Source organism: Jaculus jaculus, chromosome 7, assembly GCF_020740685.1.
Source record: "Jaculus jaculus isolate mJacJac1 chromosome 7, mJacJac1.mat.Y.cur, whole genome shotgun sequence".
Taxonomy (NCBI): domain Eukaryota; kingdom Metazoa; phylum Chordata; class Mammalia; order Rodentia; family Dipodidae; genus Jaculus; species Jaculus jaculus.
The window spans coordinates 63,782,939-63,807,803 of NC_059108.1; the positions used below are offsets into that span (position 1 = coordinate 63,782,939).

General features: G+C 39.9%; 1 protein-coding gene across 4 annotated transcripts in view; it reads left to right on the top strand.

Annotated features, from left to right (window-relative positions):
* The first annotated feature begins 7,861 nt into the window (after positions 1–7,861).
* Map3k7 (mitogen-activated protein kinase kinase kinase 7) overlaps positions 7,862–24,865 on the top strand; it is a 93,812-nt gene continuing 76,808 nt past the window's right edge. For 3 of the 4 annotated variants that reach the window (XM_012949911.2, XR_006638085.1, XR_006638084.1), the window contains exon 1: positions 7,862–8,031. In XM_012949911.2, coding sequence (XP_012805365.2) covers positions 7,912–8,031 — 120 coding nt within the window. In that variant the 5' untranslated portion in view covers positions 7,862–7,911. The remainder of the gene's footprint in view (positions 8,032–24,865) is intronic. The other variant, XM_045153963.1, reaches the window with a different exon arrangement.

The following is a 24,865-nucleotide window of genomic DNA, read 5'->3' on the forward strand; positions in this document are numbered from 1 at the left end:
CCCCTTTTGAGGTATGTTGGGGCAGCTCTCTTCTTAGGATCTGCATCTATCTGGAAAAGAGAAGCAGATTCTCCAACGGAGAGTAAGTTAGCACCCGGAAAATTGAGATAACACTTACTTTTTTGATAGACAGTTTGATAGGTGTAGGCCCTCTTATACCCCGTGATTGATGGTAGCTTGATATTGTAGAGTGGGCTTGTGTTTGGGTATGGTTCTGACTTGTTTCCCAGCTCCAGCTAAGGGTCTAATACCACCGAGTGGATCAGTTAGCCAAATCAGGAGCAATTGATTCCTCACCATGGCTGTGTACCACTATTGCACTTGTGTGGGCACCACTTCCGGTTATTTGTTGCTAATTAGGTTAAACAATGTGTTGCTTGGACAGATCTTGGTCATTTCCCCCAGTCGCCTATGTAGCGCCTTCTGGCACTAGACACGCTGACTGTCTGGGGACTGACTCTCTCCAGGCTTCCAGCCATGTCATTCCATTTTACGTGTCAGCTGTGTATGGAGTCTTCAGCAATAGGGTCTTATCACTGGCCTTTGGTGGGTCATCAAGTACTCTGACAGAAGTCTGTCACTGTTTTGGGAAACCTTGTAGGTTTCTCTGATCAAAAGCTCATTGTGGATGGTAGGCCCAAGCTGGAAGTGGGGGTTACAGGTCAGTGTCCACTAAGAAATTGAGGAAAAAGATAACTAATATACAAGAGTTAGAGAGGAGAGAGATAGAGGGGAGAGGGGGAGAGGGAGGGAGGGAAGATGTAGGAGATTTAGGTCAGTCTTGATCCTACCCTCTCCAGTGTCTTGTGGTTCAGGTGTTTCCTGTAAGGGTCTAGTGAAGGTTCAGCCATTTGGTCTGTCTTTTAGGAAGTAGAATTTTATGGTACCATTGCCATTTGGGTCTGGATTACTGTTTTCCACCCTTTGATTCCCTCCCCGCCCTCCCATCCACCTTATTGTCTAATCCATGAGGTGCTTGGTGGGTATATAAGGCATCTTGGGCAGATTCAGGTTAGGTGTTGCAGATGAGTGAGACTATGTGTCGATTTTTTTTCTGTGATTGGGTAAGTCAGCTGAGAATGATCTGTTTCAGGTTCAACCATTTTTCCTCAAATTTCTTTATGTAGTTTTTTTCTTACTGCTGTATAGAATTCCATTGTGTAGATATACCACATCTTTGTTATCCATTCTTCTAATGATGGACATCTGGGTTGATTCCAGCTTTTAGCTATTACGAATTGAGCTGCTACAAACATGGTTGAGCAAATCTCTCTGGCTTTTGGTTTGAAGGTTTTAGGGTACATGCCCAGCAATGGTATAACTGGGTCTGTTGGTATTTCTATAGTCAGCTTTTTCAGGAGTCTCCATATTGCTTTCCAAAGTGGTTGTACCATCCTGCATTCCCACCAACAGTGAATGACTGTCCCTGCTTCTCCACATCCTCGCCAGCATTTATTTTCATTTGACCTTTTGATGTTGGCCATCCTTATTGGGGTAAGGTGGAATCTCATAGTTGTTTTAATTTGCATTTCCCTGATGATTAGGGATGATGAACATTTTCTTAGGTGTGTGTTTGCCATTTGTATCTCTTCCTCTGTGAATTGCCTGTTTAACTCTGTGCCCCATTTTGTGAGTGGGGTATTTGTCTTCTTATTGTTTACACTTTTGAGTTCTTTGTAAATTCTAGAGATAAGGCCTCTATCAGTTGGATAACCTGCAAATATTTTCTCCCATTCTGTGGGTATTCTATTGGCTTTGCTTATTATATGCTTGTAAAGAAACTCTTCAGCTTCATATGATACCAATGGTTTAGTGACTGTTTAAGAACTTGAGCCACTGGGGTTTTATTCAGGAAGTCTTTTTCTATTCCTATATCATGGAAGGTACTTCCTAAATTTTCTTCCAGTAGTTTTTGAGTTTCTTGTCTTATGTTGAGGTCTTTGATCCATTTGGATTTGAGTGTTGTGCATGGTGAAATGTGTGGATCAAGTTTTAGTTTCCTGCATGTGGTTATCCAGTTTGTCCAGCACCATTTGTTGAAGATGCTATCTTTTTTCCAGTCTATATTGTTTGGGCCTTTGTCGAATATCAAGTAGCTATAGTTGCTTGGCCCAAAATCCGGGTCCTCAAGTCTATTCCATGGTCTATACTCCTGTTTTTATGCCAGTACCATGCTGTTTTTATTACTATGGCTTTGTAGTATAACTTTATATTGGGTATGGTGATGCCACCAGAGGTATTTCTTTTGCTGAGGATATGTTTGGATATGCGAGGCCTTCTGCCTTCCCATATGAAATTTGAGATCATTTTTTCTATGTCTGTGAAGAACACTGTAGGGATTTTAATTGGAATTGCGTTAAATCTATATATTGCCTTTGGTAGGATTGTCATCTTCACAATGTTAATTCTGCCTATCCAGGAGCATGGGAGGTCTTTCCATCATGTCAAGTTCTCCTCAATTTCTTTTTTGAGAGTTTTTATATTTTCGTTGTATAGATCTTTTACTTCCTTGGTTAGCGTTATTCCAAGGTATTTTTTTTTGTTGTTGTTGCTATTGAAAATGGGACTATGTCCTTTATTTCTTTTTCTGTGTCTTTGTCATTTGCATACAGAAATGCTACCGATTTTTGTGCATTGAATTTGTATCCTGCTACTTTGCTATAGGAGTTAATCACCTTCAGGAGTTTTGGGATGGAGTCTCTCGGGTCTCTTACATATACAATCATGTCATCAGCGAATAGAGCTAACTTAACTTCTTCCTTTCCAAATTGTATCCCTTTTATTTCCTTCTCTTGCCTTATTGCTTGGGCTAGGACTTCCAGAACTATATTGAAAAGCAGAGGTGAGCGAGGACATCCCTGTCTTGTTCCTGATCTCAATGGGAATTCCTCCAGTCTCTCTCCATTAAGTATTATTTGGTCCTTTGGAGCTTTGTATATTGCCTTTATTATATTAAGATGTGAACTGGCCATGCCGATTCTCTCCAATGTTTTGATCATGAAGTGATGTTGTATCTTGTCGAAGGCCTTTTCTGCATCTATCGAAATGATCATGTGATTTTTATGTTTAAGCTTGTTTATGTGGTGTATTACATTGACAGATTTTCATATGTTGAACCACCCTTGTGTTCCTGGGATAAATCCCACTTGGTCAAGGTGGATAATGCTTTTGATGTGTTGTTGGATTTGGTTTGCTAGAATTTTGTTGAGGATCTTTGCATCTATGTTTATTAGGGAAATAGGCCGATAGTTTTCTTTTCTTATGGCATCTCTGCCTGGTTTTGGGATTAGGGTGATACTAGCTTCATAGAATTAGTTGGGTAGTTTTCCCTGTTCTTCAATTGTGTGGCACAGTTTTAGGAAGATTGGTTTGAGTTCTTCCATGAAGGTTTGATAAAATTCAGCTGGGAATCCATCTGGTCCTGGACTCTTCTTTTTTGGGAGGTTTTTTATTACTTTTTCAATCTCCATGAGCGTGAATGGTTCATTGAGGTGGTTGATCTGCTCTGAGTTTAGCTTTGGTAGATGATATGCATCCAGGAATTTATCCATCTCCTCCACATTTTCCAGTTTTGTGGAGTAGAGGTTTTTGAAATAAGTCCTGATGATTCTGCCAATTTCACTGATGTCTGTTGTGATCTCTCCTTTTTCATTTTGAATTTTGTTAACTTGGAGTCTCTTTTTTTTGCTTGATCAAATTGGCCAGAGGTTTGTCAATCTTGTTTATTTTTTCAAAGAACCAGCTCTTTGTTTTGTCAATTGCCTTAATTGTTTCCTTGGTTTCCAATTCATTATTTTCTGCTCTGATTTTAATTATTTCTAAAGTGTTGTGTTTTGAAGATGAAGCAATGAAAAACTAGCCATAACTAGTTAGCATCTGTTATGGTTTGAATATAAATTGTCCACCATAACCTCAAATGTTTGTAAATAAGCCTCATATTTGGTCCACAGCTACTGGAACCTTTGTAGAAGGAGCCTTGGAGGAAGTGTGTCACTTGTGGGAAGTATTTGAGATTTATTAGTCTACCTTGTGGATGTTTAGAGCTCAGCTCACTGGGATGACTTTATTCCTACTGCTGTGATAAAGATGTTATACCCCAGCTGTCTGCCCTGCCATATATTGCTTCCACGAGGAAGCTTTCCATAGAGAAAGTAAACTTAAATAAATCATTTCCTTGCATAAAATGCTCCAGGTCAGGGGTTTTGTCACAGAACTAAGAAGGTAATGGTTACACCATCTTTCTTCAAAGCATTTCCGCTACTAGCAATGTTCTAGAGAAAGGGAAATAAATAGAAAAATATAATAACTTTTATATTAAAACACCCTAACAACATTGTACTTAAGCTCAAGATGTTCAGGTCAGTAATATTTATGAGAAAAAAATAATAGCAACTAGATGGATGTCCCATTGATATCCTCCTTTGTCAATTTCCTTGCTTCTCAGTTCCAAACACCTACACCTCCTTTTCTCTCAATTATATATCAGATCATATCAGTCCTAATCTGAAACTCTACTACCCGTGAAACAACAAATTCAAACATCTGGCTTTCTAATCCCATCCCAGATCTACTCAGTTTTTCCAAGAAAGTTTCATCACACATATAGCAAACCACCAACCCTGTGGACCCATCTACCTTTTCCTAGGCTACATCTTTACATTACCTCTCCATCCTTTCTTCAGCTTACATTCCATAAACTATCATTTCATTTACACTCTTGCCAAAGCACTAAATTCTCTTGTTCAGCTGTAGGTTTGAGTCACACTGTTCTGTATCTTGCCTCCCCTTAATGGTCAATTTTCTTAAGAAGTTGCACGTATTTCTGTAATCATCTCCCTTACCTTGCATTCACTTCTTAGTCTAACACATAATGGTTTCTGTTCAAGTCCCTATATCCAAAAGATGTTGCTTAGTTTCTCTTACATTTAATTTCTCATAGTTAAGATACTCAACACTGGACCATCCTTTCGATTGTGCATCTTCTTTAATTTCTTGGCTTCCATAATGCAATTTTTTGGTTTGCTACAAATTTCTTTGCAAGTCCCCTACCTTCACTATTTTGTGCCTAAAGGCTCTGCCTTAAGTTGAATTCTTCCTCGATTTACATATTTTCTCCATTGATCTTGTTATTTTCCATGGATTTATCCTCAGTACATCAGCATGCACTTCTCTAGCTCTATCTTTTTTCCTATGATATGCACTTAGGGATGGAGGGGTAGCTTAGTGGTAATATTTGCCTAGCATGTATAAGCCCCTAAATTCAATCCCCTGAACTGCAAATAGCAACACTTAGAATTTTCTCAAATAACTTGAGCTCCACTTTTGTAAATCTGATTTCTCCATTCTCTTCTCCCAATCTGGTTTCACTTTTCAATCTTTCCATAAAATGTACCCTTCTAATTCTGAGTTTCACAAGAAAGAAACCTAAGAATTATCTTATACATTGTTGCTTCCTTTATTTCTTTCCCCACATCTAGTGAGACCCAGCCTTCACCCTTAACTTGTGAAAGTTAAAGGAAATTAAAGAGGATGCACAATCAAAATTCAGATGAACCAAGATGGGTTCAGCTCCTCCATAATTTCCCTGGATTCAAGCAATATTACTTACAATTCACTGGTTGTAAGGACAAAACATAACTTGAACCACTGTAAATAAAAAAAAAAACAACCATGATTTGCCTGTTCACTAATTTGTATGCAAACCATAGGGTGGAAGAGGTGGATTGAACTTTGAAGATAACTGGATCCAAGAACATTAATCATGCTGGGACATTTTCTCTATTATCAAAAGTTGGGGGGAAAGTACTAAACAGAAACCCCCAAAATATCCATCTCTCAGTTGGATCTAATGTTGAACTGGCATTAATATGAGAAGTGCAAACTAATGGATAAAAGCCAGAAACTGAAGTTCAGTAGAATGTGAACAAGCACCTTTGAAATGTGTTTAATAATACATAGATGGGTGTTAAGTATGGATGGATAACGAGATGAACAGACATGTGATAAATTGATAGCAGAATGTTAAAGGAAGATTCTTGGTGAATGTACTGGTATTTCCTATAAAAAGTTTAGCTTTTCTACATATTTTACTCTTAGTAGAAAAAAGTTGGAGGTGGCAGATGAAGCAAAGCTCTATTGTGGTTGTTAGCTCCTTTGTCAGGATTTTAGACCCAGACAGAGGGTATAGGAAACCGATTTTACACTTCAGGGAAGGGAGGATGTACAGAATATATTCATTTGTTCAGAACGTACATACATATATATTGATATATATCTACATGTATATATGTATATAGATAGATAGATAGATAGATTGATATATAGGTATATATCAATAGAGTTCCCAATTGGAAGCATCCACTGTACTAAGTTGAGGTGTTACATGGGCCTGCTGCCCATCCTAGTTTGGTGAAACAAGGAGTAACAGGTGAAAATGATTGTCTCATTGCTTTAACCTGATTTGATTTAATCACCAGTACACATCAGTTTATATTTCTAACCTGAACAACTGAGTAGGTGAAAGTATCCTTTAGTGAGAAAGGAAATGAACACAGAGGAATGTTTTTGTAGTGGGTGACAACTTTTGAACTTGATTTTCACATCAAGTTTAGGTGTTTATGTTACATATAAATAAAGATTTCAAATTAGCTCGCAGGTAGTGAAATTCAGATTACTGCTGCTGTCACCGCCCTATTTTCCGACTTGTTTTCAATACTTTATTAGACTTAGAATTTGTTATTAGCAGGAATCCCACGTTGCTCGTTAAAATCTTTTAAAAATATTTATCCATTCATTTATTTGTAAGGAGAGAGTCAAGGAGACATGGGTGTGCCAGGGGCTCCAGCCACTGCAAATGAACTCCAGATGCATGTGGCACTTTGTATATGTGTACTGGCAAATCAAAGAGAGGTCTTTAGACTTTATAGGCAAGTCCTTAACCGCTGAGTCATCTCTACAACTCTATCAAATCTTTCCAATCCCTATTTTCCCACTGGTTTCGGTCAAATTTAATACCAAGTTTAAGGCTAAAAATGGTGTTCCGTGGGCAATACCATGGAGAATCTGATCTAGTTTCTGAGAATCAAATTTTTCTGAATCTAAGTTTTCTTCCAATAATAGAGACATATTTGATTTGGAAGGGTACTGAAGAGGATTTATAAACGTAAAGAACTAGGATAATGCTACACAAGTGTAGCCAACAATATGAAATGAACTCGACAAAGTATGGCAAGCTGTAATTACACGATCTGTATACAACTAAACATGTGTAACACCGAAACGTATTTGTGAGCACTAGTCTTCCACAGTGCTCTCAGCATCCGGGACTCACTCAAAGTAAGAGAATGCTGAAAACGCCGTAAAAATATTGTCTGAAGCTTCAGGCTGAACCTGAAAAGCAAGCTTCGCCGTTACAGCACAGCCTTCTCACTACACCCACTGCAAGCATGAAGAAGACACAAGCCGCGGGCTTTGAAAGTCGCGCTCCATTCGGCTCGCGCACGTTAGTGCGTCACCCACCAGCGCTCACGGAACTCGTGGGTAGTGAGCGCCTTCATAAGAAAGTCTCGCGATGTTTGACTCGGGCCCCAGAGTTCCTCTCTTCTCTTCACCCCACCCCAGCCGGTCTTTCTTTCTCTTTCCAAGTCACAGAATTCTCCCCTCCCCTGTCCCAAGCTCGCATCCTCCCTCCAGTTCCGACTTCAGACCGGAACCGGAAGTGCGATGGGCTGGGCCTGAGCGGAAAACGCCGCGGAGCCGAAGCCGGACACGGCCGTGGCTCTGCCACGGATCGCCGGGCGGCTGGGCTGCACGGCTCCGGGCTGACGGCCCTCCCGGAGGCGGGTGTGCGCCGGCCTCACCCGCCTCGTCCCGGCAGCGCTGTCGCGGGGCCCCCGGGCGCCGCGAGGGATCATGTCCACAGCCTCTGCCGCCTCCTCCTCCTCCTCGTCGTCGGCCAGTGAGATGATCGAAGCTCCCTCCCAGGTCCTTAACTTTGAAGAGATCGACTACAAGGAGATCGAGGTGGAAGAGGTGAGCAAGCCGGTCCGTCCGAAGGCGCCTCCGCGGCCTCGGAGGCCGGGCGGGGGAGGACTGGGCGCCCCCGCTCGGAACACCACTTCCCCGCTTCTTTGGCACTTTTGTGGGTTTGAATTTGATACTATGGTGCCTGGATTTCTTGCAGTAAAGCAGCACTGAACCGGTGACCTAATATAATCCACCCGTTCTCTTATCTATGAGCGGTTGTGGAGTTTTCTGTTTCCTTGACAGAGCTAAGACAGGAAAGGATGCATAGTACGCCTTGTAAAATTATTAGAGCATCAGGTCTACTGAAACAGTGAAATATTTTCCCGAGTACTGAATGGTTCCCTTTCTTATGATGCCACCGGGAACTGTGGTAACATTAAGAGTTCTGCTTTCATCTGGGCTCAGATAAATTTCACCCTCAGCAGCCTGGACAGGTCTGTTATGAAAAAAATGTTTCAAGTAGCATCGTTCTTGATTATGGTGACAACCAGAATGACACCACATCAGAAATCACTGTTAGAAAAAATGAATCCATTTTTACTTTTGCAGTTAGTTGTTTTAGAGCAAGCCATTTCCGAATGCCTTTGATACACAACTTCTTTTCAAATTTACAGTGGGGTAATTTAGTTGTAAGGGTATTAAAGTTACAAAAGTGAAAACTATATACATATATTTAAAATGTGCTTTAGCACTCGTTAAAACTTTGGCTATAAGTAGTGTTTTCATAGATTTCCTATAAATTTATCGCTTTTAAAGTAAGCACTGTACCATAAAACTGGGTTTTAACGAAATCCTTTACTTCAAATTTCCAAAATTGCTTCCAGTAGCAGCAAAAGTAATAAGCTATGCATTTTTATCCTTAATAGAATACTGAATCACATATTTGATTCACATAAAAGTAGTATTGTATTTATGAACATCCTCACTTGGTAGTGTGGTGGGAGGAACAAGGTTTGGGACTTCCAGAGGGAAAAAGGTTCAGTATATCAGCTAGATCAGGTATTCACTTGAACTCTCCCCCCACTTTGAATTTTATTTTCCTTAATCATGGTTTCCTTAACTATAAAACTGGAATAGCTAGCATTTTATCAGTATAACAAATCTAATTAAGCATTATATGCAGAAAACCCCCGCATACTGTATGACATAATAGGACACTTCATTCCAGAGAGGAAGAATGACCTGCTTTAAGGTCACATGCTGAAAGAAGGCCTGTATCTTGAAGAGGAGGAAATTTGGGGGTGTATTTTTTTCTTTTTCCTTTTGAGGCTATGGTAAATTCCTTCTTTTCAGAAGCAAGTAGCTACCCCAGCTTTCATGGCTAACATTCTTTTTTAAGAGTAAAAATTCAGTGAATCAGTATACAAGAATTGCAGCTTATAAATAAGTTTTTACATCTACTCTGGCGAATCGCTGTGCTTGTAGTCATTATATAATAATAATTTGTAATTCATTGTCTACCGAATACTTTCACAAACTCATTTCATATGGTTGGTTCTTCAGCCTTACCTTACACTCTTTCTTGTTGCAGAAGCATGAAATTAGTAAGGGAACATTTGCTGCTCTCCCCAAAGCCATTTCACTTCTGGTTCAGTTTCTATGTTTCCAGGGCCTTCTTTCAGTTATATTGTATTCCCCCTCCCTGTTTGGAGAGTGTATCAGTCATTCCTACAAAATGGAGGTCTTAGTTTTTAGATGAACATTTCTGTTAGTCATTTAGCTTTTGTTTCTTGTTTTTCTTAATGCTTAGTTTATTTTCATATTGAAGATTTATTTCAGACCCTTTTAATACTGAAGCCATTATAAAATTTCTATTTTTAATTAGTGCACATTAAACAGTACTATAAACATAATTATATGGTTCAGTAAGGGCACTCAATAACTGTTTTTCAACTTACATTCTGAGTCTGGTTTAAATTGTAATAGACAAGTAAACAGGAAGGTGACTCACCACAAAAAATTATAATTCACTATTTCACTTTTGTTTGTTTATTCATTTATTTATTAGAGAGAGAGGGAGACAATGGGCATGCCAGGGCCCCTAGCTACTGCAAATAAACTCCAAATGCATGTGCCACCATGTATAGCTGGCTTACATGGGTTCTGGGGAATTGAACCTGGGTCCTTAGACTTTGCAGTCCTTAACTGCTAAGCCATCTCAGCCCTATATTTCAGTATTTTATATGGACAAGTATATCACCTTTTACAAGTACATTTAAAAAGTTTTACCAACAACAGACCAAATATGCAATCATTTAATAAGTACATTTTTCTTTTTTTAAAAAAATTTTTGTTTATTATTTATTTATTTGAGAGTGACAGACAGAGAAAGAGGGAGGGAGGGAGGGAGAGGGAGAGAAGAAGGGAGGGAGGGAAAGAATGGGCACAGAGCTTCCAGCCACTGCAAGCGAACTCCAGACACATGTGCCCCCTTGTGCATCTGGCTAACGTGGGTCCTGGGGAATCCAGCCTTGAACCGGGGTCCTTAGGCTTCACAGGCAAGTGCTTAACCACTAAGCCATCTCCCCTGCCCTAATAAGTACATTTTTTAAGACAGCAGGTACTGTTACTGATGCTGCTTTTGAGCAAGGTCTCCCTCTAAACCAAGCTGACCTGAACATTGTACCTCAGGCTGGCCTTGAACTCCCAGTAGTCCTCCTACCTTAGCCTCTCCAGTGCTGGGATGAAAGGTGTGAGCCATCATGTCTGGTTAGGTGCTTTTAGTCAGTGTATTCCTATTACTGTGACTCATTAGTATGTTTGGCATTTTTAAAAATCAGTTCTTTTATTAAACTATTTAAGTTCCCACCCTCTACTTGCATGGTACATTTTTAAAGTCATTCAATTTTTGCCTTTCTGGATTTTTATTTAGAAAATATTGAGTAAACTGTGAACTACATACATGTTGCAAGAAGTGATGAAAAGTGTGGTGTAGTAAAAAAAAAATGTACTGCATAAGTATTTAGAAAATTAGGTGTTGATCATTCCAGCATATATTTCTGTAACTGAACAAGTCATCTCATTTTATAGGCTATGGATGCTCTCTTAAAATGAAGGATTATAGCCAGTAAGTTGCTTAGTACTTTAGAGGAGTAGATTGACTCTCCAGAGCCCCTTTCCCCTATCACACACACACAGATATACATAGCTGTGCACATCTGTAACTCCAGTGAGGGAGGGGTTATGGTAAAGTCATTGGGGCTCTAACAGCAGCTTCAGCTGTGGAAGATGCAGTCACAAGGAGACAACATGATTGAGCAATAAAGACCTGCAGGTCTCCTCTGTCCTCTACACACATGCATATGACATCTATACACACAAACACACGCACATTAGGGCTTGAACATGATCATTTGAGGTCACTTCCAGTTCTAAAATGAAAACAAGTTTATTGTTTCCAATATTTATGCTCTATTTCTACAGTAAGCTTAGAAAATTCTTGAATATTAGTCACAATCTCCTATGAATAGTGACCAAAACTAATTTTGCGTAGACATGGCAATTGATATCCCCATTCCATAGATATTGACATGTGTTCATAATGTGATTTGCCAGAAGCCACATGTGAACAGTAGTGCTGGGAACTAGAAATTTCAGGGTCATGAGTCATTTGCTCTTTCCACTGGATTTTTGTCAACTTTATTTTTTTATTTTATTTTTTTGTTTTGTTTTATCTTTATTTATTTGAGAGTGAGAAAGAGAGAGAGAGAATGGGCGCACTAGGGCCTCCAGTCACTGAAAACGAACTCCAGACACATTTCCCCCCCCCTTGTGCATCTGGCTTATGTGGGTCCTGAGGAATCGAGCCTCAAACCCGGGGTCCTTAGGCTTCACAGGCAAGCACTTAACCACTAAGCCATCTCTCCAGCCCTGGATTTATGTCACTTTAGTATACCACAGTGAAACCTTATTCTGGGAATGGAGATATAAAATACCTTTATAGTAGTTGGTCCTGAGGATTTAATATTTTCCTTTCAGTTCAGTACAGCTGAAGTTCTGTGAAGATGAATTTAAGATTCTCTTTTTTTTTTTTTGAAAAATGAATATAAATTTAATAATAAACATTATGGTCAGGCTGTTTATTAAGGAGGCAACCACATATACAAGTTCGGCTATAGAAATGTTTGCAAATCCAACTTCATGTGATCTAAAAGACCATGCATCCTGCCAGAATGGACACCTGTACAGTGAATGAAAAGTCAATCAATGTCTAGATCATTCTAGAGTTATACAAACACCTGGGGCCACATATGTATTCAATTTTCTTTCAAAAAAACTTTTTCTTATAAAAGCGATGTATTGAGATAATTTACAAAAGTATCTGACAATTATGAATGGTCCCCAGTTTTACAAAATGTGATTTCCAGGGTATGAAAACTGAAAAAAAGCCAACCCTTCAGAGAGTAGTTTATATTATACAAACAAGTTCTGTAGAAAAATGATTCAGCAAATGCTTGAGTTAAGAATATTTATATTTTTCCAACTCTTTACACTTTTATTAACAAACTTACAAAAAATAACATTCAAACACTGAAAAAATTAAATAACTTTGGAAGCAGAGTTATAGCTTTCTGCCTACATGTAAGTGACAATTCTGGGCTGTTGGCACAAAATAATCAACATTCATAAACCTACTACTATGTTAACAAACATAAGTTAAAATCATAGGCACTAGTTTATCAAATCCACATTTCTTCTGTATAAGATTCTCTTAAAAATGACTTGTTTTAAGGAGTAGAACAAACAGTCAATCATTTCATTTTATACTCATGATCTTTAAAAAAAGTAAATATAGTATAAATTGAACACATAACCTGTAACTTGAAAGTTGAATGCATCACATAGCCTCTCCAGTAAACTAGGTTTTCAATATAGTGACCATCCTTGCTTTGGAAAGTCACTGAGATGAATTACCTTTGCATTTATTGCTCCTGTGCCTAGCATGCTCTTGCTGCAAAACTTCACATGACTGGTTCCTTCTTGCCATCTAAGACCCACTTTAGATGACCCTTAGAGAAGTATTCCCAAGTAACCTAGTTCTTTATTATTTGTATCAACTTTCATGGCACTTAACAATGATGGAAATTGTGTATCAGATTTAAAATCTTTTATTCCTAATTGTCATCTTTAATGCCTAGCACCTAGAAGATTCTCAGTGAGTATATGTTGAATCAGTAAATAAAAATTTCAGGGCTGGAGAGATGGCTTAGCGGTTAAGTGCTTGCCTGTGAAGCCTAAGGACCCCAGTTTGAGGCTCGGTTCCCCAGGTCCCACGTTAGCCAGATGCACAAGGGGGCGCACACATCTGGAGTTCGTTTGTAGAGGCTGGAAGCCCTGGCGCGCCCATTCTCTCTCTCTCCCTCTATCTGTCTTTCTCTCTGTGTCTGTCCCTCTCAAATAAATAAATAAATAAAAATTAAAAAAAAAATTCACAGCCGGGCGTGGTGGCACACGCCTTTAATCCCAACACTCGGGAGGCAGAGGTAGGAGGATTGCTGTGAGTTTGAGGCCACAGAGTGAATTCCAGGTCAGCCTGGGTTACAGTGAGACCCTACCTCGGAAAACAAACAAAAAATAAAATTTCACAGCAAAATTATGAGAACTATATCCCCATCTCATTCTCTTACATTACATGTTCAGTTACATGATTTGCCTAAGGTGGCTTTTACACTGTAAAAGTTCTGGTTCTTACTCTAGTCTTGTTTCCATTCCACTCCATTGTACTCAACAAATACTTATATTTAGCAGAGATAAAAGGTGCTGCAAAGAACCATGTCCTTGTTAGTAAGCCAAACATTGATGGACCTTTACTGAAGTACTTTGTAAAAGAGAGTCCCAGACTGTTGACCACAACTAAGCATATTATACACATATAACCACCCACATATGTTAAGTTTTAATGTACAAAAAAGGGAAATGTAGAAAGAACTGTATCAGTGGTTTACATTTTGGAGAAATAAGCAACTGATATTAGAGAAAAATCAAATTATTGGAATCGGAATAAACAGTCTATGGATTTTATTGTCACTGTTTAGTTATAGCTATCCAAAATTCAGTATACTCTTCCACGTGAAACTTAGTGACCACTGATTTTAGAAGAAATATGGAGTGGTTGATATTGTTAAGATTGGCTGTAGAGATCATTTTGTGTTGTGTACATGTAGCTTAACAAATGACCTGAGTGTATTATTTAAAGGAGAGGTTTATATTAAGTGGGCCAGATATTTTATGGCAAACTTTAAAAGATTGGAGAATAAAGCATAATTAAAGCCTTACTTTTGTATAGTATTTGCATTATAATCTACATACATGTATCCTCCTGTATATTTTTAAACTTGTAGGTTACTTTAAAAATACAACGTGGGCTGGAGAGATGGCTTAGCGGTTAAGCGCTTGCCTGTGAAGCCTAAGGACCCCGGTTCCAGGCTCAGTTCCCCAGGTCCCACGTTAGCCAGATGCACAAGGGGACGCACGCGTCTGGAGTTCGTTTGCAGAGGCTGGAAGCCCTGGCGCGCCCATTCTCTCTCTCTCCCTCTATCTGTCTTTCTATGTCTGTCGCTCTCAAATAAATAAATTAAAAATAAATAAATAAATAAATAAAAATACAACGTAAAAGTAACTTCTACAGTAAGTTTTCTAGGGAATAACTGTTGGGCTTTGAAAGGCCCAGGCGTGAGGCCTAGTGGGTTTCTGAGCCTAGCTACAGTTTGGCGACCTGTCTCTGGCCAGCTAGGACTCAGCAAGACGCCTAATGGCTTCTGTCCTGCCACTTCCGCGTGGCAATTGTAATTACCATTTCAATAGTTACAGTTTACTATTGGCCCTTACCTCTCTTCCCCCCCCCCCCCCCCCCGCCAAAGTCCCCACCTTCTTCCCCAACATGATATAGGCAACGGCTCATGGCAATAAAGCGAGTTTTTTCTGTGAGTTCCTGCTTTGAAAAGACTCCCAACTCAGTGTGGTTTTTCTCCAGTGGCCAGGAGAGGTTTCTAAGTCATCGTAAGCTCATCTTCCTCCTCAGCACCTTGGGAGGAACCAGCAGGCCTGGTCCTTCCACAGCACTACCTGTCTGCCAGCAGAGCCCGGCATCTGGCGCCCAACATGGGGCTCTGAGAACCTGGCAGACTAGTGCCTCCGTAAGAGACAGTTGTTGAGGAGGTAAGCGGTGTACATGTGCGGGTGAGCATACTCCCATAAGTTATAAGGCAATCTTCATATTTAATGAGCTAAACTTTGCTTCTATAACCTATACTTGTTTGTCAACATCTCTTCATTCCCTTTCTCTTTCCCTTCACCTTCGGTTTGCCGATGGCTGTTGTATTTCTAAAGGCTTGTGCTTCTCTCCCCTACCCCCCACTTTCTCTCCCTCTCCCTCCCTCCCTCCCTCCCTCCTTCTCTCTCTCTCTCTCTCTCTCTCTCTCTCTCTCTCTCTCTCTCTCTCTCTCTCTCTCTCTCTCTCTCTCTCTCCTTGGGCCTGTGAAGGCAGGCCAGCTTTTTCTGCCACTATAGAACTTCCCCTGGATCTGTAAGCGTCAATAAATATTCCTTCCTCCATAACTGTACCTGATCTGGAAGTTTATCTCAGCAAACCTAAAGCTGTCTGATGAGCTGAGATGAACCTGACCATGTGGATGTTCATCTTTTGGAACCTTTGTTTTAAAGAAATAGGCATAGACTTGGTGCTTACGACTGAAGATGTCTTCTGGAGTGGTAAGCCAAACTTTATGGACTATTCAGATAAAAGTTTAAAAATTCTAAGTACACACAACATTAAACTTTGAGGCTTAGCTTACAAGCTTTCTAAGAGGAAAGAAAGAATACAGGGGACTACTGTTAGACACTCTTTATGATGTGGTTGCGTATTTGGGCAAAAAGATACTAAGGTTAAAAGTTAAAACTCGTTTAGAGTGTCATGTAGATTTTCGATGGATTTATGTTACTTCTAAAAAATATAATGACAGTCAGCAGCGTTGGAAAAATACATTTAAGAAATATTTGACATAATGATAATATTTCCTTAGATCTAATTCTGTACATTCAGAGATTTTGTCTTTACAAAATAACCATCTTATTTTTGATGCAGCTAAAGCTGCTGATGGCTTAATACCTGCTTTTAAGTCTGTCTTGCCTGCATAAAATTCTCTCACTTCTTGGATAGGAAGCTTTGCTGCTACAGGTGTTTGTCTTTTGCTCATTCTGTGTCTGCTGCCCATACTCGTTAAATGCCTTTTAAGATCCATTATAAATATCCATTCAAAAATACATGAGGATACAGCTACGACCTGACCCCGGCTTCCTGAGACATTATTTTAAAGCCCCTACAGAGGCTGGTAGTCAAAGACGGGTAAGATTCTCTCAAGTTACGTCAACCTAAGACGGCATCAATGATGTAATTCATGTACCGATGACGGGTAAGGACTAAATGTAGAGAACAACCTAAGCCAGACACAGTCTTTCTGCACCGAAGCCCAGAAGGGCCTGGTTCATAAAAAATAATAAAAAAGGAGAATTGTCTAAAGCCATTTATTTGGCTGGCCTTGTATCCATAGCTCTGGCCATTTGACAGCAAGAATTTAGCACCTACATGTAAACAAGATCATACACATTCAGTGTTACTGATAAAAACTAGCCATTCCTTAATATTTATGTTTATATTGCTGAGATCAAAGGGTTTGTTTGTTTCCCAACCTTGGGATAATCCTTTGTACTGAAAAGTGATTAAAGTGCAAAAACTCTGTAGCAGAAAGGAGTTTTTTCATAAAAACTTATGTAAAGTTCATGGAATTTTTGTCCATGGAAAAACTTTGTAAAAAGAAAAAGACCCATTTGGGTACCAGCAAGAGACCTAAAATATCTGGACCTCCCCAGCTGATTGTAGTACAGTTGTCCATACAACCTTAAAAATTTGCTCAGCCACCTTCCCTATCTTCGTCCAGCTTTTCTCAATGTTTCCTCTGGGCATTTGGGCCCCGTCTTCCCCTAATAATTCCAGTATATATGTGGGATACATTCATCTTTCCTTCTGTACTTTTAACACAACTGAGCCCAGTGCTCAACACTGCCTGCCTTCTGGAATAGTTTATGTTTGTGGAGGCAGGATGGCCTATAACTTTCTGCCCACCAATTGGATGGGCCTTTGTGCTCCAGCCACCTTAATCCCAGATGTAGATATCATTTCTGGAAGCTAGATTCCTTGGCTGAGGCAGTCCTATAAAACAGGAGAGGTCTAGACCTACTAACAGCCAAAAAGGGAGGTGTATGTTTGTTTTTACAGGAAAAATGCCGCTTTTACGTCAGTAAATCGGGAGTCATCCAGGACAAGATTAAGAGGCTCCAGGAAGACTTGGAGAGGAGGCAGCAGGACCTCCTGGACAACCCGCTGTGGACGGGCTTACATGACTTCTTACCCTACCTCCTCCCTCTACCTGATCCCCTCCCCCTCCTTCTCCTTCTCTTCACTGTCGGGCCTTGTGTAATTAACAAAATTACATAATTTATTCACCAGCTGCTAGAGGCAATAAAACTTCATCAGGTCGAAATACATTATCACAGGCTGGCAACTCAGGAATTAAATTCCTCAGATGACCCCCTGCCACCTCCTCTGCCCTCCATGTGACCAATGACGGGTAAGATCCCCAGAGGGGGGACAACCCATGACAGGCCATGGAATGGGTTCTCAGTGAGCTAAACACATGGTACCCAATGACGAGTAAGATCCCCAGTGGGGGACAACTTAAGACAGGGGCCATGGTGACTCATAAGGGGGAAATGTTGGGCTCTGAAAGGCCTGGGCGTGAGGCCTAGTGTAACATTCTGAGCCTAGTAAAGTGTGGCGACCTGTCTCTGGCTAGCTAGGACTCAGCAAGATGCCTAATGGCTTCTGTCCTGCCACTTCCACGTGGCAATTGTAATTACCATTTCAATAGTTACAGTCTACTATTGGCCCTTACCTCCCCCCATCCCCACCCTGTCTTATAATCCTCGCCTTCGTCCCCAACATGATATAGGCAACGGCTGATAGCAATAAAGCAAGTTTTTTCTGTGAGTTCCTGCTTCAAAAAGTCTCAGTGTGGTTTTTCTCCGGTGGCCAGGAGAGGTTTCTAAGTCATCGTATGCACATCTTACTCCTCAAACCCTTGGGAGGAACCAGCAGGCCTGGTCCTTAAACAGCAGTACCTGTATGCCGGCAGAGCCCGGCAAATAACAAGGGAAATGATCCATAGATTTTCAGCACCTATGCAGTTTTCAAATATTTTCAACATTTAATTGGTTGAAACAGGATGGGAAAATTTAGGACAGAGTACAAATATATATATCATTAAACAAACAAAAGGGTATTTATTATTATACAAATAACAAAACTGCACTTTTGCTTTTGTTTATTTGCAGGTTTTGTAAGGGGGTTGTTTTGCTTTGTTTTTATGAGACTGTGTCTTATCATGTAGCTCAGGCTGACCACAAACTTCTCCTAACTGCTGGGATTATAGGCATGTATGAATACACCCACTTGAAGAAAAGGGTGAAGAGTATATAGGATGCCCCAATATTTTTTTTTTTCCTGCATAGTACTTCCTGTCACCAATAATTCGTGTTCATAATTGTTCCTTTAGGGGGCTGCATTAGAATGAGCTGAGGGAAAACGCTAGCATGAAATAGCTTTTCCAGTTTTGAATCCTCCAATTCTTTTTTGTACAGTCTCTTACAACTATTTGCTTATATAATGCTTTTTTTAAAAGCATGTAACATCTTGTTTTATTTCCTACATGCTTTTCGAGGCTGTTGGGTACAGTGAAAATGTTTCTGTAACTGAGTGCAACTTGCAAAAAAATATTTGACTTAGCAAATCAAGGTTATCTCAATTTAAAACATATCTGTTAGATAATTTTTTCAGAGAAATTCAAGACTTAATTCATTTCCAAGTTTAGTCTTTCTTTAAAAAAATTTTTTTTTATTAGTTATGGACATAATCTGTGAACATCACATGTTGATACTATACTTTCCTTCATCCCTGTCCCCTTTTTTGAAAGGGTCCTCCTCATTAGGGATACAGGTCATCCTCATGGCGATTGTGGGTCATGCATTCTAGGGACAGCAGTCAGTCATGGGGAGAGGCAATGTCTCTGTGCATAATTACTGTCCCAATTTGTGGCTCCAACAATCTTTTCACCCACTTTTCTGCAAAATTCCCTGAGCCATGTTGGGTGTGTTTTAAGTCTACTTCAGTGATGGGCTTATTAGGGGTCTCTGGAAATCTGGTTTGGTAAGTGTTGATTGTCTCTCTCTCCTCTCCTTCACTGTCATGCTGATATTAGGTTCACCAAGAAAGCAGCACTCTTGCTCATTTCCCCAGTTTCTCTGTTGTTTCAGCTGGGGCCAGGGTGAAGTACATTGGGTCATTTATCTCCTCAGGTCCCACTCCCATCTAAAAAAGAGAAGCAGATTCTCCCATGGAGAGTGAAGTTAGCACAAATTAAATGGGATAACCATTAGTAGTTTAGAGAGAATTTAATGGGTGTAGACCCTCTTATAGCCTAAAATTAGTGGGAGCTTGGTATTGGAAAGCAAAATCATTGTGGATATGATTCCAACTTGTTTCCTACTTCCAGATCTGCTAGGCAGTCCAAGAGCAGTTAGTTATCCACCATGAGCATCACGTTAGGTTGTTTGCTTCTGAGTAGCTTAGACCTTGAGTTGCTCGGACAGATGTTGGCCACTTTCCCCTGGTAGCTCATGTAGCACTTTCCAGCACCAGATGGGCAACTATCTGGGGACTGGCTCTCTTTCTGATTCCAGCCAGGTCTCTCCATTTTTCATGCTGACAGCATATGGTGCCTTCAGCAGTAGGGTCTTAGCATTCATCTCTGGTGGGGAATCAAGTGCTCTGACAGAAAGCTGCCTTGTTCTTGGAGACCTTGTAGATCTCCCTGATCAACAGCTCATAGTGAGTGGTAACTGCATCCTGGTACTGGGAGTTACAGACCAATGCCAAGGGAAAAGAAAAAGGAAGAAAAAATAAATAAAAAGAAACAGGAGAAATTTAAGGTTAGGCTTCATCTCATCCTGTCCAGGACCCTTTGATTCAGGTTCTCCCCCAAAGGTCCTGTTGAGGGGTCAACCATTTAGTCTCTTCCAGGATAAAGGTTACTATAGTACCAGTTTGGTTTGGGTTCAATTTGAGTCCCCTCTCATCCTTACCCTCCCCTCAAGCTCTACCATTCCTATTGTCCAGTCCTTGAGATGACTATCAGGTATGTCAGCAACTCGGGTTGATCCAAGTTAGGAACTGCAGATGAATGAGACCATGCAACAATTGTATTTCTGTGATTGTGTGAGTTCACTGAGTACGATCTGTTCCAAGTTCTACCATTTTTCTACATATTTCATTGTGTCATTTTTTTCTTACTGCTGAGTCAAATTCCATCATATAGATATACCACAACTTGGTTATCCATTCGTCAATTGATGGGCACCTGGGTTGATTCCAGCTCTTAGCTATTATAAATTGAGCTGCTGTAAACATGGTCGAGAAATATCTCTGAACTGAGGTGTGGAGCTTTTAGGGTAAATGCCCAGTAAGTGAATAACTGGAGCTGCTGATAACTCTATATTCATCCTTTTCAGGAGTCTCCACATTGACTTCCATAGTGGTTTTTTACAAGCTTACACTCCCACCAACAGTGAATGAGGGTTCCTGTTTCTCCACATCCTCACCAATATTTGTTTTCATTTGACTTTTTTAATGTTTGTTACCCTTACTGGGTAAGGTGGAGTTTCATAGTAGTATTAATTTGCATTTCCCTGATGGTTAGGGATGTTGACCATTGTGCTTGCCATTTGTATTTCTTCCTCTGAGAAGACCTTATTCACTTCTCTGCCCATTTTGTGAGTGGATTTGATTTTTTTTATTGTTTGTGTTTTTGAGTTCCAGAAATTAGGCCACTGTCAGTTGCATAGCCAGCAAAAATTTTCTCCCATGTGGGTCCTGGAGAACTGAGCCTTGAACCAGGGTCCTTAGGCTTCACAGGCAAGTGCTTAACCGCTAAGCCATCTCTCCAGCCCTCTTAAGTGTTTTTATGTTTTCATATGTCTTGTATATGTCTTTCACATCCTTGGTTAGTGTTATTCCATGGCTTTTTGTTGTTGTTGTTGACGGTATTGAAAATGGGACGGTGTTGCCAATTTCATTCTCTGTATCTTTGTCCTTTGCATATAGAAAGGCTACTCATTTTGTGTATTTTTATTTTGTATCCTGCTACTTTGGTGAAGGAGTTTTGAGATGGAGGCTTTTGGGTCACTTATGTGTAACATCATATCGTCTACAAATAGGGCTTACTTGACTTTTTCATTTCCAATTTGTATCCCTTTTATTTCTCCTGTCTTACTGCATGGGCTAGGACTTCTGTTACTATGTTGAAGAGCAGAAGTAAGAGTGGGCACCCCTGTCTTGTTCCTGCTATCAGTGAGAATTCTTTGAGTCATCCCCCATTAAGTATTATTTGGGCTTTAGGTGCTTTACATGTAGCCTTTATTATGTTGAGATATAAGCTGTCCATGCCAATTCCAGCGTTTTGATCATGAAATGATGTATTTTGTCGAAGGCTTTTTCTGCATCAATTGAAATGATCATGAAGTTTGTGTGATTAAATTTATTTATGTGCTATATTACATGTTGTTCCTATTCCATATGTTGAGCCAACTCTGTATTCCTAGGATAAACTCTACTTTGATCAAGGTGGATAATACTGTTGATGTGTTGTTTAATTCAGTTTGTGAGGATTTTGTTCAAGATCTTTGCGTCTAAGTTCATCAAGGATATATGCCTAAAGTTTTCTTATATTTCTGTCTGTGATGTTAGGGTAATACTAGCTTCATAAAAGGCGTTGGGGAGCTTTCCCTGTTCTGCAGTTATGTGGAACAGTTTGGTTTCAGTTCTTCTATGAAGGTTTGATAGCATTTAGCTGAGAAGTCATCTGGTCCTGGACTCTTCTTTGAGGGTGGGCGGGAGGGTTGATTACATTTTCAATGTTGATGGGTGGGTTAGGCTCATATATGAGATTAATCTGCTCTGAGTTTGGTAGGTGTTATGTGTCCAGAAATTTATCCATTTCTTCCAGATTGTCCAGTTTTGTGGAGTAGAAGTTTTGGAATTAATACCTGATGATTCTTCCAATTTCACTTGTCTGTTGTGACCTCTCTTTTTTTCATTTCTAATTTTGTTAATTTGCAGGATCTCTCTCTTTTTTTTTTTTTTTTTTTTTGCTTGATCAAATTGGCCAGGGGTTTATCAATCTCGTGTATTTTTTCAAGGAACCAGCTTTTCGTTTCATCATGTTTTTAATTGTTTTCTTAGTTTCAAATTCATTAATTTCTGCTCTAATCTTGATTATTTCTTTCAGTCTGGAGCTTTTTGGGTTGGATTCTTTTTGCTTTTCCAAGGCCTTTAGATGGATGCTTAGGTTATTGGTTTGGGATCTGTCTTTGTTATAAAGGCATTTAGTGCTATGAATTTTCCCCTAAGGATCATGTCTCGTAAATTTTGGTGCATTGTTCTCTTTGTCATTCAATTCTAGAAATTTTACAATTTCATCCACTACCCATTTGTTGTTTAAAGGCATGTTGTTCAGTCACCAGGAGCTGATGGAATTTCTGGCATATTTCTTGTTAATTTCTAGTTTTACAGCATTGTGATTGATGTCATGCAGGAAATTATGTCCATTTTCCTGAATATATGAAAGGCAGGCTTTATGGCCTTATATATGATCTATTTTGGAGAAAGTTCCATGGGCTGCTGAAAAGAATGTATATTTTGTAGATTTTGGGTAGAATATTCTGTAGATATCCATTAGGTCTAGTTGATATATGGTGGTGTTGAGCTCTCTTATTTCCCTGTTGATTTTCTATTTGGATGATCTGTCTGTTGATGGTAGTGGAGGACTGACTTCCCCGACTATGTTGGTGTTGGTGTTTTATTTCTGGGTGTTTTGTTTTGTTTTGTTTTGTTTTGTGAGGGGTCAAGTATGTTTTGTTTTATGAATTTCAGTGTACCTGTTTGGTGCATAGAGATTGATGATTGTGATACCTTCTTGTTGGATCATTCCCTTGATGAGTAAGAAGTGGCCTGCTTTGTCTTTTATGATTACTTCTGGCTTGCAGTCTATTTTATCTGATACTAGTATAGCAACACGTGCTTGTTTCTTGTTTCTGTTTGCTTGGAATATCATTTTCCACCCTTTTACCCTGAGAAGGTGTCTTCTTTAGTGCTAAGGTGGGTTTCTTGAAGACAGAAAGTTGAAGGGGTCCATTTTTCTGATCCACCCACCCTGTTAACTAGTGTTTCTAGATGGGTGAATTAAGGCCGTTATTGTTTAGGGTAATAATTGTAATGTTTGATTTAATCCCTGCCATATTGTAGTGCTTTATGGGATTTGGTGTTTTCTTGGACTTTGTAGTTTTTTGAGCCTTCTTTAGGATTGGTTGTTGTGGTCTGTTTCTTGTAGGCTGTTGAGATTGGTTTACTTGACTCTTCTGGTTACTTGAAGTATTCTCTGTAGGTTTGGGTTTGTGTTCATATAGTTGGAGAGCTGACTTTTATCATGGAATATTTTTCTTTCACCATCTATTATGAGGGATGTTTTCACCGGGTACCATAGTTTGGGTTGGAAGCCATAGGTTCTTAGACTTTGCAGTGTTCCATTTCAGGCCCTTTTGGTCTTCAGGGTTTTCATTGAGAAACCTGAGGTAATTCTCATAGGGTTACCTTTATATGTAATGTGTTGTTTCTCTCACTGCTTTTAGGACTTTGTCTTTGTTTTCATTGTTTAGAGTCTTAATGACTCTAAATTCTTTTTTTTTTTTTAATTTTATTTATTTATTTGAGAGCGACAGACACAAAGAGAAAGACAGATAGAGGGAGAGAGAGACATTGGGCGCGCCAGGGCTTCCAGCCTCTGCAAACGAACTCCAGACGCGTGCGCCCCCTTGTGCATCTGGCTAACGTGGGACCTGGGGAACCGAGCCTTGAACCGGGGTCCTTAGGCTTCACAGGCAAGCACTTAACCGCTACGCCATCTCTCCAGCCCAGTGACTTAAATTCTTGGAAAATTTCTCCTTTGGTCCAGTCTGGAGTTCGATCAGGTTCTTGTTCTTGATGGGACTCTCTTTTGAGAGGGTGGGAAAGTTTTCTTTGATAATTTTGTTGAATAAGTTCTCCATGCGTTTGGTCTGAATTTCTTCCCCTTCTTGTATACCTATGACCTGAATGCTGGCACATTTAAGGGTATCTCACAGTTCCCTCATGTTCTGTTCACAAAAATTTTTGTACTTATTCAAGTTTTTGGACTCATGAACTGTTTCTTCTGTCTTGTCTTCCAGTTCTGATGTTCTGTCCTCTGCATGATTGACTCTGTTCTTGAGGGCTTCTAGAAAGGTTTACACTTGTTCAGTTTGGTTTGTATTTTCTATTGCCTTTTTCTGTACAGTATCCATTGCTTTATCGAGTTCCCTTTTCAGGTCAGTTTCTGATTTTCTTTTGTTAAAATTTTTTTTTGTTTATTTTTATTTATTTTTTTGAGAGCAACAGACAGAGAGAAAGACAGATAGAGGGAGAGAGAGAGAATGGGCGCGCCAGGGCTTCCAGCCTCTGCAAACGAACTCCAGACGCGTGCGCCCCCTTGTGCATCTGGCTAACGTGGGACCTGGGGAACCGAGCCTCGAACCGGGGTCCTAAAGCTTCACAGGCAAGCGCCTAACCGCTAAGCCATTTCTCCAGCCCCAGTTTCTGATTTTCTTAATGCTTATTGGAATTCATCCTTGCATTTATTTATGTCTTCATTGTGCTTAG